The sequence below is a fragment of the Myotis lucifugus genome, unplaced genomic scaffold (genome assembly GCF_000147115.1).
Source record: "Myotis lucifugus unplaced genomic scaffold, Myoluc2.0 scaffold_1605, whole genome shotgun sequence".
In the NCBI taxonomy this organism is placed as follows: Eukaryota; Metazoa; Chordata; class Mammalia; order Chiroptera; family Vespertilionidae; genus Myotis; species Myotis lucifugus.
The window spans coordinates 1654-22320 of NW_005872653.1; the positions used below are offsets into that span (position 1 = coordinate 1654).

A 20667-nucleotide genomic window follows, 5' to 3' on the forward strand; every position below is an offset into this window, starting at 1 on the left:
AGCTCCAACCAGGGCCCGGGCCAGGGAGGAGCCTGCAACCAAGGTAACTGCCTTTGACTAGAATCAAACCCAGGACCCTTCAGTCTGCAGGCCAATGTTTTATCCACTGAGCCAAACCACCTAGGGCCAGAATTTCTTTTAATGGGAATCAAAATAGAAAGATAGGAAATTGTTTCATTTCACCAGATTCTTATAATTTTTCACCATCAGGTGTTGTTTGAGCCTGAATTTATGTTCCTGACTCAGATGAGTATTTGTCTGTAGGCTTTGAGAGTGCCTGTCCAGTGAATCATTCTGTGACCCAGCAGTGGGAGCAAATTTGAGAAGCTCAAATATCTTGTTTTAACTTTGGAGATGTATGTAAAAAATTCTAATTCTGAAGGGCATTTCAAAAGAGAAATCTTGCCACCACTAATGAATCCTCTCTTCTCCTCAGGGCCTGTCAGTGAAATGGTGGAATCACCGACATTTCCAACATCACACAAAACCAAACATTTACCCAAAAGACCCAGATATTGATGTGGGTCCACTTTTCCTGGTTGGAGATTTGCAACCTATCAAGGTACGTTTAGAAGTCCTGGCTAACAGAAGTTCCTAGAAGTGGTTTCTAGAAGTTTCTAGATGATGTTCTTAGAAAGGCCTATTGCCTTGTTTTGGAAAGATCAAGCTAAAGCTTCCAACTTCACACGTGTTCTGAAAACGTCTCTCTTTTTAAGTCCAGGATGTGGATTTGAAATAACTGAACCTGGGATTGTAAAATTAGGAGGTGTGGAGTGCATGACTCTTATGTCCTTAAAAGTCATTCAGTACAACCTCCTAGTGTAAGAAATATAGCTCATATCACTCTGCTTGAGCAATCCTCATGACAAGCAGATACCTGCCCACTTCCTGTCACTAGCTTTGAAGCAACATATGCTAATGTTAGGTAGTAAAACCAGGTGATGTGAGGTCAGCAATGACTCTCCAAGAATATGGAGACATTCACTCAGGGAAACAGGTCAGTACATTCAATAAGAACTAAAGTACAAACATCTAAATCTCTAATTATTTCAACTAATTCTAGCTCAGTTAGAAGAAACAATGCTATTCTTTTTAGTTTGTGTTTATTTTGGTACATTTACACATGAACCACAGCCCAAATGCTTCTTAAGATACTTAGAGACCACACCTGTAATTTATATTTTTTAAAATATAGAAAAAGGAAGGAAAAAGTCAACTCCAGAATTTCTCAATGGTTGATATTTTTAAAAGCCTCACTTAATGTCATCATGTAAAGGACAATCAAATTTCTTTGAAGTCTTCATTCAATAGAGGAGGTCTAAGGACAGGGATCCTGGGAGTTGGGTACTTAGGAAGAATCTGCTATGTTCCTAGGACTATGACTATTCTGGAGTTTTATAAAAATAAGAATCTAGCTTAGTCAGTTGCTGTCTGGGTCTTGTAGTACTCTCTTTTCCATCTGAATTAGGAAATAAATTCTCTTGCCTATATTTTGAAAAACAAAAGCTATGGCTGTGATTATGAATCAGTTGCTTTTGACCATGGCTCCACAAACAAATTGGACCTCTCTGATGTTTGTGACCTTCATGCTCATCACTAAAATTGTGACATTTGATTTATCATCCCCCCTGACAAAGACAGATTTGTCTCACTGAAGTTCATGAAGCAGCTTGACCTTCTTCCGAAGGGGCTTCTCTAGAGCTTCACAAATTATTGGGGCCACCTCCCCAAGTTTTACAGTTGCTCTTGGGACATATCCCTAGCATCTTAGGGATCTATATAACATAGTTTCAAAGCTACTGCACAAAACATTACTTAAAATTATTTATACTCTAAAATTCAGTTGTTTCACGTCAAAAAATAGTTCTGATGAGTCTAGAATATTTGCATTCTCACATTTTATTGTCAATATTTCTATCACTTTCTTCAAACATTCATTCTTTCAACAAGCATTAATTAAATCTTCTATGTGCCAGTTCCTATGCTCCTGGAAGACAGCATCCTCCTTTGGAATGACACTCAAAACCAGCCTTTCTCCTAGCTTTGCTAACTCCCAAGCTTTCTTCATGTATTTCCTTTTCCATTTCCCTACCACTTAAATATTTGGAAGTTTGAGAGTAACTGCAAATAACTATTATTATGTCATCACCATGATATTTCTTTTCATTTATAACAATATGAGAAGAAAGGATCAGACCTACTTTCCAAATAAGAGAAGAAATCTGTATATAGGTGGGAAAGTATTAAAAGAATGGGGAAAGCAAGAGTCAAACCTTGCCCATAGTGTAACTGAGTGAATATACAGATAAAATATACAGCAGGATGTGACTTACCATTCATTCATTCAATTAAATATTTATTGAGTGCCCGCTAGTTATTGAAGATATAACCATTACTTTTATTCCTCCTCTCGAGGTATTTTCTGTCTTCATGCACTGAGAACAGATTAAATGAATGAAGGAGACCCATAGAAAATAAATCAAATTTCCAGCACTGATAGATATAATATCACTGTGCTTTACAAATAGGAAATTACAGCATGAGATCCATGATCAGAACACAAATGAGGAAAGATGGAACAGATAGGAGACGCTATGCCTGTATCTTTTATCACATGGTATCTATTGAATGAATGTAGATAGAGACTGAGCTTCAAGCAGAATTGTAAACACCACTGTCAAAGAAGAGCTAGAAAAATTCATGAGAAATGTGCCTTTTCAATCACCACTCCACAGAAGGACCAAAAAAGTCTCAAAATGGCTTCTATGGTAATAAAATATTTAAAAAATGATCATAATCCACATAGTCAAATAGAATAAACCATCTATATAAGAATTGTTCATAATTAATTAAGGCAAAATGCCACAATATTTCTCCCCACTCCACCTCTGCTTCTTCTAGTGCCTTAAGTCAACAACCAATAAACTCTGATCAGATGGCTCTTTCTGTAGAGATTTAGACACTCACAAACACACAGATGTCCTCGAGTGTAATGGCCAGAAATATTGTCACTTATTTAAGTTTTATTCTCTCTCCATTCAGTATGGCAAGAAGAAAATCAAATACATTGACTATGAAAAGCAGCACCTTTACTTCTACATGGGTGAGTCTCCTTGGAGCCAAATTCCTTATCATTCCATTTCCTTAAAGCAAGCAGTAGTCAAGCTAGAAGACATGACTGGTGTGCTCTCACAGAGAGACCAGCCCATGTTATCTTATAACTGAGAAAAGCAGAATGCCTTCTTTTAGACTTACTGTTGTGGAAAACTGAAAAGGAAAAATGGAGAAGCAAATAGGAATCTTTAATAGGCATTTCATCACTCTGGATATTGGGTAGGGAAAGAAATGCTCTGATAAGGATGGAAGACAGGATGCCAATCAAAGAGTCTTAAATCTAGAACTCTAATTGTGGAAAGACTAAACACCTACAAGAAGAAAAGAATAAAGTCCTTAAGGAAGCCATTCTGGGTCATAGAAGATACATCTCAGAGGGACAGAGAAAGCATTTACAATTGTAAGATTTCTAACATAAATGCTCTAAGAAAAGAAAGGCATCCCAGGGATGTGGCCCTGAGCTGTTAGAAACTATGCTAGTATTTGTTCAAGTTTCTTAGTATGTGGGATGGAAGAAATCATTTGTGCTGAGAGGTTACATAGTTTGAGAGTTTGCAGGCGGACACAGCCTAGTCTAGAAGAGGACTCAGAGGACCTGACTAAAGTGTGGTCAAGGAGAGAGTCTGTCAAAACCCAAAGGTTCTCCATAAGACTAGTTTGTGCTCTGGCCTCACTGATCCTGGGGGAAAGGCAGGTAAATGATTCTTAAGCCAAGAAAGGAGTACAGCTTCTTTATTTCTGCTACCTTGACATATTGTGACCAGGCCCTAGCCTGAGGATTGTGAAGGATGGAAGGTTTCCATAGACCTTGAGATAACTTGAAAGCTCACAGCAAAAGCTCTCTTAGGATGCCCCCATCAAGAATGACTCAAATCTTGAAAGCTTCCCTGGTCTTCTTGAGGGAGCTTGAACCAAATTCCTGGTTCAGCCTGGTAGAATAAAAAAATCCCATTTTGGATCTCAAGCTTGCTGTCTTTCTCAGAGGCAACATTGCAGGGTGGCATGGTAAGGAGATAGAGCCCTGCTGACTTGCACTGAGGACACATTCTACTCATTTATTCAACATGTTTTTTGTTATTACTGTTGTTTTCAGTTGGGCTTCCCCTCCTCATGCCAGTATATTTCAACCTGCAATCCATGCAAGTGATGTACCTCGGAAGATATTGGAGGGTGAGTAACAACTCATTCTCTGAAGCTAAATCAAGTAGAAAATGGGAAATGAAAATGCTTAGTCTCTTCCAGATAGAGCTTTTTGAATAGCGAGACATAAGATTTAGCCAGTACATGAAGGGACCCTAGCCCAATGAAGGGGAAATGAGATTGTGTTCAGAGCATCTAACTTTCAGACACTTCTCTCCGCAGGACATTGTCTGGGTCAGCAGTTTTTACATCCGCTATTTCATCACATTTGGCCCTTTCTATGGAATCTTCGGAACAGTATTGCTCATATATTTGGTCAAGTAAGAAAGCAAGAATATCCACTTATTCCCTAGATAATTCTCTTATCTTCCTTATCTAATCCATTTGTGATTAGCATAAGATTATGACATCACGCCCCATTCTCTGTAACTGTGAAGAAAAAAAAAAGTTGAAATATTTGAGTAAGAAGTGCTCCTTAGAAAAAAATATTGGCCCGATCTTCTCTTTTTGTTCCCATTTGCTTAATTCCCAATTAAGTATTTCACCTGACCCCAAAATCTTTTAAAACTGTAATCCAGTTGGACATCATAATCCTTCCAAAGATAATGGAAGAGAAGAAAATTTTTTTAAAAGACACATTTATTCAGTGTCATGATCAGACCATTACATTTAGCAATCAACAGCATGGGTGCAAAAAAAAAAAAAAAAAAAAAAAAAAACCTACATTAAAACCCTTTGTTGGAATGCTTTGCACTTTCCACAGAACAGAAATTAAAATAACCTGTTATACAATTAGTCACAAATACAGTCCTCGAGTTTTGTTTTGTTTTTGGCCAATTCACATGAGTATTGTCTAACACATGTCTTTATGACTAAGAATTTTCCCAAAACCAAAATGACTTCCCACTGAATAGCCCTCTTCAACTTCCCAATTACCCCCCTCATTATTTTACTTTATTATTCTAAACCAATTTACCCCCCCCCCATTATAATAATAGCTACTCTGCATTAGGCATAATAATAAAGATAATAATAGCTACTCTGCATTAGGCACTTTGCCAAAGACTTAAGAGGCATTCTCTCATTTGCTGCAATCCTTGCACGATCCTGTATTGTAGATAGTATTATTTTATTTTCTGCTAAGGAAGCTGAAGCTCAGAGAAATTTAATCACTTGCCCAAGGCTACAGAGCTTGTAAGGTCCAATGGCAGTACCAAACCAGACCTTGAACCCAGCTCTATCTGATGACAAAGCCTAGGCTGTGTACGCCCTTAACTGAGGTATTTTTTTTATCCTTGCACCAATGCTACAGCAAACTTTGGGGCACTGCTTCTGCACATTAGGCAGCAAGGTAGGTCTTGTGACCAAATGCCTACTGTGTCATTTCTAGATTTAAAGAGGAAAATAAATGACCACTATTTTACTGGAACCTTGGAGTCACTTTTACTTCCTCCAATACTCAGCCAACTCTGTCAGCAATTATGTAAGCCCAGTGATTGGAACTGTAACACCTCAAGGAGTCATCAATTCCTCCTTTTATTCTCCAAAAGGTTTCTTGAAAGTCCTTGGATTGCATGTGTTACGCAGATGAGCCACATACCAATGAAAATGAGCAGAGAGGAGAACAGAGACTGGCTCAGTACTCAGGTAGTAATGAAGTTCCTGGGAGAGGATCCTTCAAAGCATAATGATTTAGAGTCTGGTTATCTCCAATAATATGAATTCATTCTTATCCAATGCTTGCCAGAGACCTAGCACTGTCAACTACCGTGCATCAAACTACATGAGATAGGTGCTATGATTACTCCCACATTGCAAATGATAAAATTGAGGCATGAAGAAGTTGGGTAACTTGCATAAGATCACATAGTTAATAGGTGTTACAAACAGGTTTTAAACACAGGCAGTTTGATTTCAGAGCCTTTGCTCTAAACCAAGAGTCAGTAAACTACAGTTCAAGGGCCAAATCTGACCCACTTTCTATTTCTGTAAATAAAGTTTTCTCAGAACACAACCATGTTCATACATTTTTATATTATCTATGAATGCTTTCATGCTACAACAGCAGAATTAAGTAGCTCTGACAGAGAATTAAAATATCTGCAGTTCGATACTTTATAGAAAAGATTTGCTGACCACGTGACACAGCCTTTCAATTACAGAATGAATTTAACGTCCAAAAGGACACTGGAATGTACCTCATTTCTTTGTATAGGTAGAGAGGCTCAGTGAGGAGACATGACATGCTCTCCAAGCATCTGTGAATGCTTCAGAGTTTTAACCAGTGCAGAACAGCCCTACCGTCTCAGCCTTCCACCTCCTGTGCCATGATTGACTGGAGAATACAGTCATAATTCTACTTACTTCTCCAAAATCACTTCCAAGTTCAGTGAACCCTTCCATAGGGCATCAAGTAGTGGTTCTCATATTTTTTGGTTACAGAACCATTGACACTCATGAAGGTCACTGCAGACCTGAAAGAGCTTGTGTTTCTATCAGTTATTTATATTCATGGATATTTACTATAGTTGAAATTAAAACACTTTCAAACATTTATGAATTCATTATTAATTCATTATTAATTAATATAAGAATCAAAGCAATACCTCAGAGTGATGGTGCCATCCTATATTAGTAGCCTCTGGGAAAATCTACTGTACAAGCATGAGAATGAAAATGAAAAGAAAAAAAAAGTCTTAGAAGTATTACAGAAGTAATTTTGACCTTGCAGATCCCCTGAAAAAAGTCCTAGGGAACCCCAAGGTTTTCTGAAGAATGCTTTGAGAAATGCTGACATAGAACAACCACAAAAATAATATTCAAAATGTCAACTCAACTGGAATTAAACCTTAGAAAGGTATTGAGTAAAATAACATTCACAAAGGATCTTAATCTTTGCAGTCTGAAGAAGCCTACAAACTCCTCATGATAATACTTTTCAATGCATAAAATAAAATACATTAGATTACAAAGGAAAATCTTTACATTGAATGTACTTCTAAGCACAGAACCCTTGGTTAAAATCCTTTAATGCCTTATTCCCCATTGAGAAGCCCTTCAATTCCATTCTATGGAAATGGACTCTAACCCCTACAATCTCTCCCAAAATCCTCTATTCTCACTTTCATCTGCCAAGGTCCTCATTGGTGACAGCTTAGTCTTTTGTATCCAAGAGCTGATGGTGACTTAGCCCCCTCAAATTCTATGCACTTTTTTATATCTCTTGCCTTATATATACTTCTTAGCAAAATGTCTTATTTGTTTTAAGTTGTAAGCTATTTACCTGGGACCACCTATCTTTTTTATTCCTCATAGTTTCTTACACAAAAGCGGTAATCAATGAGCACTTATTGAATGATTGCCTACCAAAGGGGAGGGGGGCGGGGGAGGGAACTAAACATTTTCTCTGTTTGACACTTGAGCTTATTTTATCTAATGTAAACTTTTTCTTTGCAGGTCTTGGCCACCTGTAATGTTGAACAGTCTTTTTTCAATGACTGGGTTCACTGGGCACCTGAACTTCCAAATTGAGCACCAGTAAGTGATAGAAACAGCCCATGATAGGGGAATGGGCTCTGACTTATAATAGCCTCCATACAGTCCAGAGCAGAGCCGTAGGGTTGGGATCACAGAGGAAAAAAATGAACCAGAATTCGTTAAAGACTGCTATCTTTCGACTAACATTAAGGATAAAAAAGAAAAGAAGGAAGTAGAACAATAGTGAGTAAATAGAATGAAATCTTAGAAACCACCAGTAATTTGGTTTCCAGATTCCCATGGATTTAGAAATTGTTGTTTTCTTTGCATTCGGTTTGTTGGCAAAACCCAAGAAAAAACATGACACCTGGGTAACCAAGTTTGTTGAAACTTAATTGCAATTTAATTTAAATGCCTATCTCTCTATATCTTTAGACTGAGGTTACAAAATAATCAACAATGAAATCCAGTCTCTGCTGCAATTTCCAAATGGTATCTGGAAATACTTTACCAATGGGTCAGTTAGGCAAACATGCCCTAAAGAAAGAGTAAATGATAATCCTTTGAGTTAATCTCCCCAGAATATTCAGAGGAGAGACTTTCCACAACCTCTTTATCTAAGCCATTTCTGTGATAGTGAAGGAAGAGATCTTATACCTATTCATAGGATTCTTTTATCCTTTCTTTCATATTAAAATCCCAGCAAAACAAGAAATTATTATTATTTATATTTTATCAAAGAGGAGATAAAAACCCAAGAAAGTCATCTGGCCTTGGATGAAAGCCTGTCTTTCCTCACTTCTTACTCCTATCCTAGAACTTTTCCCCATATGCCATTACTAGAACTTATCTATTCATGATTCAGGAGTTAGATGGATAGAGAAACAGACAGACAGACAGACAGACAGACAGACAGACAGAGATGGAAGGTAAATATCTTCAGCTCTCTAGATAATTTAGAATAGTAAAAAAAAAAAAATCCATACTTTCATTTGAGCTGCCAAATATAAATATTTTTTATGGTGCTAATATTTATTTTCTTAGCTCTTCCCAAACATTGCCAACCACAGGGCTCACAGAAGTTTAAGAGATAATATAAGAGTGTTTGGCAAGAGTTTTTTTTAACTTCCTGCAGCAGTATTGTGCAAAGTCAAGATTGGGTCTGCATTGCTGACATAATTTTATTTAGTAATGGGGGAAAGAACCTCTTTCCACTTGCTCTGTAGGTCTAAGTTTTGTATCTCCTGTTTCTGTTTCCCTAGTCTGTTTCCCACTATGCCCTGCCATAATTATCAGAAGGTGGCACCTCTGGTGAGGTCCCTGTGTGCCAAGCATGGATTGCAGTATGTGAATAAGCCCATATTGAAGGCATTTGGAGATATTGTCAGGTAATAACAGAGTCTCCTCAATTCAGCTCTCATTTTTCTTCATGTCCCCATACTATTCACTGGGTTGTGATTCATTCACCCAGGAACCATTTATTAAGAGGCTCCTGTATGCCCGGTATGGACATGGACAGCATCAACTGCAGATTTGATAATAATAATAATAATAATTTTACCATGTACCTTCTGCCTTCTAGGTACTTCTTAGTGGAAATGCCTTTCTGCTCCACTTAAGTTCAAGCTTCTTAAAACCAGGGCTGTGTACTATTTGCCTTTGTGTCCCCTATTGAGCCTTTGCATGCTTGACAACTTAAGTGGTGGGAGGGACTCTCAAAGATTCTGCTCCAGGGTTGCAAACGAAGATGCTTGCAGGGTCCAGCAGGACATAAATGTGTGAATCGGGCAGGGATGTCTGATCCTCTATAGACTGGACCCCAGGGGTAACTGACCAAGAATGGCAAGCCCTGAGGGAACTGAAAATTCATATCCATCCTGAAGCATTCAGTTCCCTAGAAAGCATTGTGCTGGTCAGACTAACAGCCGGTGATCTGGGTTCAATAACTTCCTTTTAGGATTGGGGGGAAAAAACAAGCAAATAAAACCACAACAGTATCTTGAAAGAAGCCAACAAGGCCAGTCTTATTCTGATCCGATCCTGCCTAGTGCTCCAGTGTCAGACTCAACCCCTCTCCTCCTCCTTCTCTGCCCTCCAGATACCTGGCCTCCCTTCATCTGTTACATAACCCCCTACCCTTGCCATTTCACTTCCTTTGTCACCTTTTCTTCTGCCTAGAATGTTCTTCCAACCTGTCCTTATCACCTTGTCAATTTTCATTCACTCTTCAAGGCTCATCTCAAATGCCTTTTCCTCCTCAGTCTTCCCTGATGCCTATGACTAAGTCACATGCTCTTGCAGCACCTGGCTCTCTTCATTCATGACTTGTGTCATAATCAAGACTAAACAACAAATTAGGTAACAAATTCTTTAATATGTGTCTCCCACTAGACCAGAAACTCCACGTGGACAGGACCTACCTCTCTCCTATGCATTGCTGCATCCCCAGAGCCTAGAAAAGTATCTTTCACATTTTAAAATAAGATGGGTAGATGTATATTGGATGGATTGTTATACAGTTGCATGCTTTATCTTAAAGAATCTCAAAAGAGTTTTAAAAAAATGAGAGAAAAGGGTAGGTGATGGTTTGGGATACAGAAGAGAGTAATTGAAAGAAGAACAATCTCTTCCCTAAAGGAAAGGTGACCTCACCTGCTAAAAACACAAGTCAGTGTATTTGACTCCCTCCAAAGGGCAACAGAAGAAGATATTTTTCACATATAACTGAAAATGACAACATGACCCTGAACCAAGTAAAAGAGCATATGTTCCATGGAGTAGCAGCTTTTATCTTAGAGTCTCACCTCCTGATAATCTCGTTCACTCTTCCCACAGGTCCTTGAAGAAATCCGCAGCCCTCTGGATGGATGCATACTATGAAACATGATGCAGATGTCAGCCTTGATGTGCATGTAATTGCATCTCTCAAGGAGGCTGGTGAATGTGTAAGAACTTCCTGCTTACCTGTCAGTGCCATTGGCATACCGGAGTGTGCCAGGAGTGTGAACTCTAAGGATACATGATAACTTTCTTTGAAGGTTTCCTCTGCAAATAAGAAGCAGAGGGAACACAAGATGGCTTTGACCAGAGTGACAAATGGGAAGTGGAGTCCAATGTTATTATTTTTTCCAAAAGATCTTTAACGTAGTCTTACCAACAGGCCTTATTCAAATCATCTCGATCCTGGGCATAAGTACAAGAGCCATGTAAAAGTCTCACTGACAATGTCAAGGGTCAATGAGAAGAGGGTCAAGGAGAGACTTTAGATAGAGCACTTTTTGAAAAACGGGGCAATTGCTCTGTTGAAGAATCGTACATTTAAGAAGTTCCTGGTAAAGCACAAATATTTCCTTTTTCCTGTTTTAAACACTTGAACTTCTTTTTCTTTAAATACTCATTCATTCGTTTGTTTTAAAAAAATACATCTCAGACATGAGGCATGGTTCTAGGTACTTGGATCTCAACTGTGATGAAATCAAACAATGCCCTCTTCTTGTGGTTCAAAACCAGCAGACTAAATAAAGGAGATGCAAAATATCAAAGAGAGAGAGAGAGGAAGAGTGTGTGTGTGTGTGAGAGAGAGAGAGAGAGAGAGAGAGAGAGAGAGAGAGAGAGGGAGAGAGAGAGAGAGAGAGAGAAAGAGAGAGAGAGAGAGAGAGAGAGGAAGTTCAGCTCCCTATTGAGAAGTTATGAGAAAATCAAAATAGAGAAATAGGCCAGTAGAGTGGGAACTATAATACAGTATATAGAGTGGCCACAGAAGACTTCTGAGGAGGAAATTGGTGTGAGAGTTGGAGTTCTCCAAAACCTCCGTGTAGCACATTCTACACAGAAGGCACAGAGTGTGAATGACTTGAGTCAAGAATGAGCTTGATTTTGCAAAGTCCTGAAAGAAAGCTTTGGGCAGATTCTGATTCCCCTCATTTTGTAGATGAAAAAGTTGAGACTCATGAAGTTTAAACAACTTGTCCAAACTCACTTTACACATATTTGCCACTGCTGGGAATTCTTTTACATCTACTTTTACTTCTTGGATAGGCAAATTGTTTCTATTTCATCAAAGCAGTATAAAAAGACATTCATTGGTTTTAAAAAAAATGGGCAGAGGACCTGAACAGACACTTTTCCCAAGAAGACATACAAATGGCCAAGAGATATAGGAAAAGGTGCTCAACTTCACTAGATATTAGGAAAATGCAAATCAAAACTACAATGAGATACCACCTCACACCTAGTTCAATAAGAACAAGGGTTGAGAGGCTTTGGGAAAGAAGGAACCATCATTCACTGCTGGTGGGAATGTAAACTAGTACAGCCACTATGGAAAACAGTATGTAGGTTCCTCAAAAAATTCAAAATACAATTACTACATAACCCAGCAAACCTTCTTCAGGGTATCTATCCAAAAAATTAAAAGACATTTATTAGCAAAGATATATGCACCCCTGTGTTTATTCAGTGTTATTCACAGTGGCCAAGACATGGAAATAGATAGTGTCCTTTGATAGATGATTGGATAAAGAAGATGTGGTACATATATATAGTGGATTAACTACTTAGCCATAAGAAAAGATAAAATACTGCCATTTGTGACAACATGGATGGATCTTTAGAATATCTTGCTAAGTGAAATAAGTCAGACAGAAAATAATCAAGAACCATATGATTTCACTCATATATATAATATAAAACTGAAATCAACAAGTGAACAAATAAGACAAACAAAAACTCATAAACACAGACAACAGTATGGTGGCTACCAAAGGGAAGGGGGCAGTGGATAATAAAGAGTAGAGGAGGTCAAATATATGGTCACAAAAGAAGAATTAACTCCGGGTAGTGGGCACACAATGCAATATATAGATAATGTATCATAAAATTGTACACCTGAAACCTATATGACCTTATTAACCAATGTCACATCAATAAATTTAATTTAAAAGAAGGCATTCATTGGAAATCCTCTTGCTTTTTTTTCCTGTCCATACCGTTCCATCCCCCATCCCACTCCCTAGCACTAACTAAAAGTGGTTTAATTTTGCTTTCTTGGATATCATTTATAATTTATGCAAATGCAAGCAAATACAATTCCATATTTTTATCCTGTTTCTATTAAAATATAATATATTACATAAACTATACTGTGTTTTCCTATTTCACTAAAAAATATATATCCTGGAGCCCTGGCTGGTGTGACTTAGTTGAGTGTCATTCTTGCACCAAGAGGTCACTAGTTCAATTCCCAGTGAGGACACATGCCCAGGTTGTGGAGTTGCAGGCTCAATTCCCAGTAAGGGGCATGCAGGAGACAGCTAATCAACATCGGGTTCCCTCTCACTGATGTATTTCTATCTCCATCTCCCTTCCTCTCTCTCTCTAAAATCAATAAAAATATATCATTTATTTATATACTAGAGGCACAGTGCACAAATTTGTGCATGGATGGGAGGTTGCCTGGCCAGCCCCACCCCTGATCAGGGTGGGGTTGGCAATCGGGCCCCAATCCGGCTGGTTGGCTGCTGCAGTGCGCATCATAGCGACTGGTCATTCCAGTCGTTTCGGTCATTCCATTGTTCCAGTCGCTGGGCTTTTATATATATAGATATATTTCCTGAAGACCTTCCCATAACAGTACCTAAAAAGCTTCTCATTTTGCTATATGATCCTCCCCTGTAGAGGTGAAAAATGATTTATGTGATCATTCCTTTGATGATAACCTAGATTGCTTCTAGATTTTTGCTATACAAACAATAAAAAAACTTGTGCATATTACATTTTGTGTAGGTGAAATCACTGGGTCAAAGTAATAGATAAAAGTTGCCATAGTGCCTTCCAATGAGGTAATAGATTCTACTCCCACCAGTAATTTCGTTATGTTTCCCTAAAAGCTCATCAAAGGGGAGTTTTGTAAACTTTTGGACTTTTGCCCATCTGATAGGTAAGGAATGTTATCTCTGTATTGTTAATGTCTGGCAGCTCTCTTTATTTAAAGAAATCATTAACCTTTTATTTTGGACATGAGTTGCAATTTTTTCTTAATTTGTCATTTGTTTTTTAATTTTACTTATGGTTTTTTTGTGTGTTGTTTATTTATTTTTTTTTTTGTTTGGTGTGGGTTGATGTTTTTTTTGCCATGCAGAGATTTAAATTTTTTATTTATTACATTTTTGTTCTTTAAGGTGATCAAATTTTTCAATCCTTTTGTTATGGCATATAGACATTTGTGTCATAGTTACAAAGACTCTCACCATCTTGAGATTATAAAAAAATTCACCCATGTATTCTTCAACCAATATTTTTGTTTTGTTTTACATTTATATAATCCAATATATCCAAAGTTTATTCTTGCATATGGTAACAAGATATGGCTCTAACTTTCAAGAACTGGGACTTCAATTCAGATTAGCCTTTGCTCTTTGGCCATACCTTAAAGCCAGGGAATAGCCTCAAAGAGAAATCTAACTTCTAATACAACCCATTCAAAATTAGTGTTTTGGCCCTAGGCATCACAGGTTTCTGCAGGGTTCTTGGCAGGCTGTTGGGGACATCCTGTTCTTCTCCAGTCTGTTCTCTGGGGTTGAGCCCAAATGACTAGTGTGTGTAAAAGTCACTAAAGAAGGGAGTGATCAACTGCTCTAGGCAGCCTAGGCATGTGATTCATGCTCAAGAGCCACTTCACTTACTATCAGAAAATCTAGGTCTTAGTCCTACCTTGGACCCCTCCTAGCTATAAGATTTGGAGAAACCACTTAATTTCCTTTGGCCTTAGTTATTTCAACTACAGGAGAAGGAGTTTGAACCTTTTCTGCTTGATGTTCTTAGAATTAGTAAGTTACTTAAGGTCTACAATGGTTTGGCCAGACCTTGAATCTGGTGATATGTCTACTATGTTGTCAATTTCTAGATATAGTGATAAGAATAAAATAAGAGGCACTCACTGCATACCAGGCACTCACTGTTCTAAGCACTTTTTCTGTGTGAACATATTCAACCTTCACAACACTAAGAGGTAGATACTGTCATTATTTTCACTATGTAGATGAAGACAGTGAGGCAGAAAGTTTCAAAAGTCGCCAACCCAAGAGAAAGTGTGACAGAGGGGAAAATGAGAGAAGAAAGATTGTGGTCATAATCCACTATAATTTAAATATCTTACATTTGTAAATTATGCATATACAGTGATCATGTGAGCACACTGCCAGCATCTCTCCCAGAGCCTTGAAAGGGACCAATCCAAGTGATAGGTTTTCAGGCAAAAGAAGTAAATCATGCAAATGTATGGAGAAAGGGTATCTTTTGAAGAGAGAACCACTAGTGCTGAAACGTGAAGCAAGAACAAATTTGAAATGTATGAGTCATTTAAAGAAAACCCCCACGTTCAGAATGTAGCTGCACCAGCTGCTCCCAATTTCTAAAAACTCAGGAGCACACAGGTGGTAAGGCGCTCAGTATGTAACTTCTGCCTAGAAACTCATGTCACTATGATGAGCTTAAAGGACCATCTGGGATCATCTAACAATCTGCAATGCCTATTGGGTTTCTGACCATGTCTCATGGAGCTCCAAAGACTTAAGCTCCTCATTCCAGCCTCAACCTCATTGCTACATGTTTCATGCATCTGATTCATACCTTAGATTCTTCTAAAGAAATATCAGAACCAAGGGCTCTATCTCTGGGAAAGGTTGGAAACTCAATCAACCTCAACCCTGTCATTTGATCTGGGAGGACATGGAAGCTCAGAAAGAAGAAGTGGTTATCCCAAAGGCACATGTAGACAGGGACAGAGCCACTGCAGGAACTCCAACTTCCTGATTCCCACTCTAGGGCTCCTCCAGTACCATGTCATGCTCACTCCTAATCTCCAATAAATTTTCTTTCAGATATTCTTTTAAAACATAGAGAAGTTGAAAGAAGACTATCATCAATTTATATTCTCTACCATCTTATGAGACAAAGATAGAGAGCTGTAGAACTTGCTCAGGGTAATGAATTCCCCATTTGCCAAAACAGAAGCTTGGAAGGGAAAAGTGAATCTTTTGCAGCTATGATTCTACTAATTGAAGTTTTCACTAGGAATTGACTTCCGGTATCTCAATAAAAGTGTTAAGGGATGATGCCTGTGTTTTCAATGAAAAAGCTAGGAGATGGCAGCCACCTCTCCCCTCCATCCCCACCACCCCCATCTGTTTTCAAGTCCTCATTACCTCCCACTTTAAGCCGTTGCACAAACCTTCTGATGTTCTATTTGCCTCCAGTCTGTCCTACATGGTCCTGCCCAATTCATAAATCTTTTAATTAAGTTCTTAAAAACACTCCCCCTTGAGGCTCTTCTACCAAATAAAATTGTAGAAATCCACAGACTTTCCAAGAGCGTTAAGATCCAATCACCTAAACTTTGCATCCAAACCCTTTCGGAATCCAACACTAACATTATAATTCCCATTTTACTCCAAATTCTGGCTCTCCTTCATGCTGTGATCCAGAAACTTTGAGTATTCTCATTCCCATTCTATATTTTTGAAAATGTAGACTTTTGCTCACATTATGACCTCTGCCACATGTTCTCCTCTGGCCCCTGCCATTGGAAAGCTTCTTCATCTCTCATGGTCTAATTCTCTATCACCTCCTTTATGAAGCCTCCTTGGTCATGTCAAGCAAACCATTATCATTCCAATTTTGATTCCTCATACTAGGCGGCTTATACCACTTCCACGGCAGTTTTAAGACGCTTCCTTGTGTTATCATTCTTTGTGAAATTATTTGTTCCCATTATAGATTTCGAGCTCTCTGAGGGCGGAACTAACCTATTGATCTTTACATCTCCTAAAGGGCCTAATATACTGCCTGGAGCACAATGAGTGCCAGTTCTATATTTGGTGAAAGCACGGGACTGAGAGGTCCTCAGCACCAACTCCTCCTGATTAGAATCAACCCATGTGAACTGGTCAGAAACTGAAGAGAATTTCTTCATGAAATATCCAAAGGCTCTGTCCAAACAGAGGGGAAAAGATGGAGGGTTATTAACATGCAGATTGACAATAAATAGGCATTCAATAATTAGCTGAATAACACTGAAACTGTGTGACTTTGAGCAGGTTCCTGTTTATTCTGAATCTCTCCTGCCAAATGAGGGTAAGAGTTAGGTGTGAAGACTGCTTGAGAAATTGCAGTTCACATTTTGGGACATAGTAGTTATGCAGTAAAAAGTAAAATAGCAACTACAAGAATCAGAAAATCAATCACAGAGCTGAGTATTTATTACTGACCATCAGCCTCCAGAGGCATGAAACTGCCACGTGCAGTAGCAAACATCTCTCAGAAGATGAAGGTTTGGGTCTTCATCTTGTCACCTCAAGAGTTCATTAGCCCTTCAGAAAGCATCTTTTCTTGAGAATTTGTTTTTCAGGCTTTGCAATTATCATCAGATCTAAAGATGATGCCAATGACATGAGTGTAAATAGCACTTCCAAAAAAAAAGAGTGCACCTGGAATGAAAGACCTGAAGATACTTCCAATTAGGGTGTAAGGGAACAATCAGGGATAACACTAAAATAAGTCCCAAAGCCTAGCACTGCAAAGATAAGAAGAGAGCTGGAGATTTATTTTAACTGAGACATGCACCCATCCACCTTGCCCCTCCATCGCAGGGAATAAATGATAAAGTAGAATGTGAACATCTCTGGATCTTAGTTAACCATTGACCCATTCATCTACTCTGTAATCAAGTACTGAGCATGAGTCAGTTCCATGTTTGAGAAATGCAGGCATCATAGATCTAGAGACATAGAAGCATGGAACAGACTGACGAATCTCAGAGGGAGGGGGGTAGGAAGAGATTAATCAAAGAACTTATATGCAAATATGCATAACCCATGGTTACAGACAATAATGTAGTGAAGGCCCTGGGGTGGGGGAAGGGTGGATGAGATCAATGGGGGAAAAAGAGAACATCAGTAATACTTTCAATAATAAAGATAAAATTTGAAAAAGAATAATAAAATTATGTTAAGGCCCCACCAATAAGTAAACAAATAAAGATCATTTTCAAACCCCCCCCCAAAAAAAAAAATAGAAATGCAGAAGTCAAAATACATGATCCTGTCCTGGCCAGTGTGGCTCCATTGCTTGGGCATCCCTCTGTGCACTAAAGAGTTGCTGGTTCTTTACTCGGTCAGGTCACATGCCCAGGTTCTGAGTTAATTCTCAGTAGGGGACGTGTGCAAGGCAGCCCACCTATGTTGTGCTCTCATATTGATCTTTTTCTTTTCTCCCTTCCTCTCTCTCTAAAAATCAATAAAATATCTTTAAAAGGCATGATTCCTGTCCTCAAACAATTCATAGTCTACTAAGAGAAAGATGACAATGCAAGCAAGATATGACAAGACCTAGAATCACACATGCCCAAGGGACAGGGAGAACACAAAGGAAGAGTTTCCGTTTTATCAAGGTTGATCATGAAAAAATAAAAGTGTTGCTTACACTGAGTTTTGAAGAATGAACATGAGTCCCCTGCCAAGTCAGCATGGTGTGACATGCAAAGGCACCGTGTCCTCTTTGTGACTCTACACATAGTCTAGTGCAGGAGCAGAGAAAATGCAGGAGAGTAACAGAGGATGAACCTCTGAGGCATAGTTCTCGCACAGTCTCCCTTTCTGTGTAACTCCAAGAATGCCTACGATGATGTTTGGCACGTATGTTCTCAGGAGATAAGTGGTTGTTATCAAATCTCATATTATCTGTAGATTTAATCTTCTTGTGTGACACAGCAGAATCAGAAGTATACTTTGTGTGTGGTCAGATAAGAGAACTGAAGAACTCTCAGACATGGCTTCTTTTTATCTTCCACTGGATATTAACTTGGCATCCTCCACTACTCTATTAAAGGTTTTTTGTTTTCATTCAAATTGTAAAAATAATGCATATATTAGATGATGTGCCAGCTATCAAGTTTTGCCATGCCTTTTGGCATTCAAGTTTTGTGTTTGTGGTTTTGAACATCTTAACACCACATGATCAGCCAAAGTGACAACTTTGTCTTCTAGTTCAGTATTCTTTGGAATTCAGGCCCTCAAATTTGATAGCAACTTGACCTGCAATTCCTGAAGATAAGGATATGAAGACCCAGAGAGGAGAAATAGCTTTATAATGCATTCAGCTAGTCGGTAATGGGGACTAGAACCCCAGACGCCTGAATCAATGTTTTCCCTGTCATAGTTAAGCCACCACCTTCTGAATAGGCATCCACCAGTCCCATGACTTTCAGGATCTTTAAGTTCAGATTCAAGTTCATAATTCACAATGGTGCAGATTACTTTATGGTCAGAGTTTCAGCTTCCTGTTTAGCTTGGACAAGGTATGTGCCTCACCTCTCTGAGAAGCAAGCAGAAAGGATCAGGATAAATTACTCCAACTTAGGATAGTAAAGATTCGCTTTTTTAAAAATCCATACTCTCTGACCCTCTCCTATGTCAGAATTTGTGACTTCATACATATAAGAAGGACTTCTCTTACATTCTAATGAGATGGTACCATGAAACTTCTGATCCTAAAGTAAGTATTGTTTTTTTAAACATTATTTTTCAATTAGAGTTTACATTCAATGTTATTTTGTTACTAGTTTTAGGTGTAAGTATTACTTTTTTATTCATTTAAAGGAGGTATAAATTGCTTTCCTAGTAGGAATTTTAAAAGCAGAGCAATCAATCAATTTATGCTGTGCCTTACACACATTTGATAATTGATAATAGTTGTTGAATGAATGATAAATTGATATTACCTAAAACACCTATCTAATGCAATAAATAGTCTAGCTTGGAACTGGAAGGTGAGTAAACCACAGGGTGTGGGGATTCAGCAGAATCACCTGGGGAGCTTTTGGAAAATGCAGGCTCTGGAACCCCACCCAGACTAATTAAATAGGAATTTCCACAAGCTGACACCCAGAATTCAACATTTACAAAAGTTCTGTCCAAATGAACTCTTGACGTATTTTTCAGAGCAAAAGATTCTAAGTTGAAATGATGGAATCAGCTATGCTAATCAATTAAAATCCTACATGAGATGCAAGAACTGGCACCATAGTAACTGACACCAGCTGTCCCTTTCCTTCTTTCAGATATTTTCTCTGCTCAGGACCCTACTTATTCATTCTCTGAAAAAAAAACTTATTATTAAATGCTTGTCATGCCAGAAATGCTTGTCATGCCAGACCAGGGAATAGAGTATTGAACACAATATAAATGGCCATTTTCTCATGGATCCCATATATCTCAGTCAGGTGAGTACTACTAATATTCTATCCAGGATATTTTTCTGAATGTATCTGCTTGACTTTCATTCCTTGGTATCTCCTTACAACAAAGAACATGTTTGGCTTCCTGGTCCCAGTGGTGGAAAATAACTATTGACAACAGCTCTCTAAATGTACATCTCCTCCATTCAAGAAAGTAGTCAATCCCCAAAAAAGCTCACTGGCTCAACCTGGGCTGGGTAGGTCTCCTGGACTAGCCACTGTGGCCTAGAAAAGAAGTGTCTCATTACAAGGGCATGGTTGCTCCAATGGAACTATATCATCACAGAGAGATTGGGGAAAGTCCATTAGAAAGAGATAATGGACATACAATTTGATACATTTCAACCACAGCTCTCTGAGGGCCATCCATGCACTTCAGTGCTTGAATGCTATACCATTCATTTGGGTTGCCTAGAGTTTTATTCTGCTTACTGTCCAAATTTTGGCTCTGTTCAGATAAGTAGGTTGTTTTAGTGATTCTTTCATTATCCACTCATAAAACATTCATTAGGCAGTGACCTGGTCCTGGTCCTGAGGATAAGAAGAAGAAATAAGCATAAATTTGCTTCACTTAGTGCTTACACTTTACTAAAGAGACAACCTGTAGACACAAAATGATAATTTATGCTCAGCCACAAGCCAGG

General features: G+C 38.5%; 1 protein-coding gene across 1 annotated transcript; it reads left to right on the forward strand.

Moving 5' to 3' along the window:
- Positions 1 to 424: 424 nt before the first annotated feature.
- On the forward strand, positions 425 to 11820 carry LOC102432531 (fatty acid desaturase 2-like protein FADS2P1; the record flags this gene model as incomplete). The annotated part of the gene is given in 9 exon segments (XM_023748643.1): positions 425 to 562; positions 3043 to 3103; positions 4208 to 4284; positions 4477 to 4574; positions 5805 to 5901; positions 7711 to 7755; positions 7757 to 7791; positions 8994 to 9119; positions 10567 to 11820. Coding segments are annotated over 9 exon segments (729 nt in total), but the record flags the coding sequence as incomplete, so codon positions are not given.
- Between the last annotated feature and the right edge of the window lie 8847 nt (positions 11821 to 20667).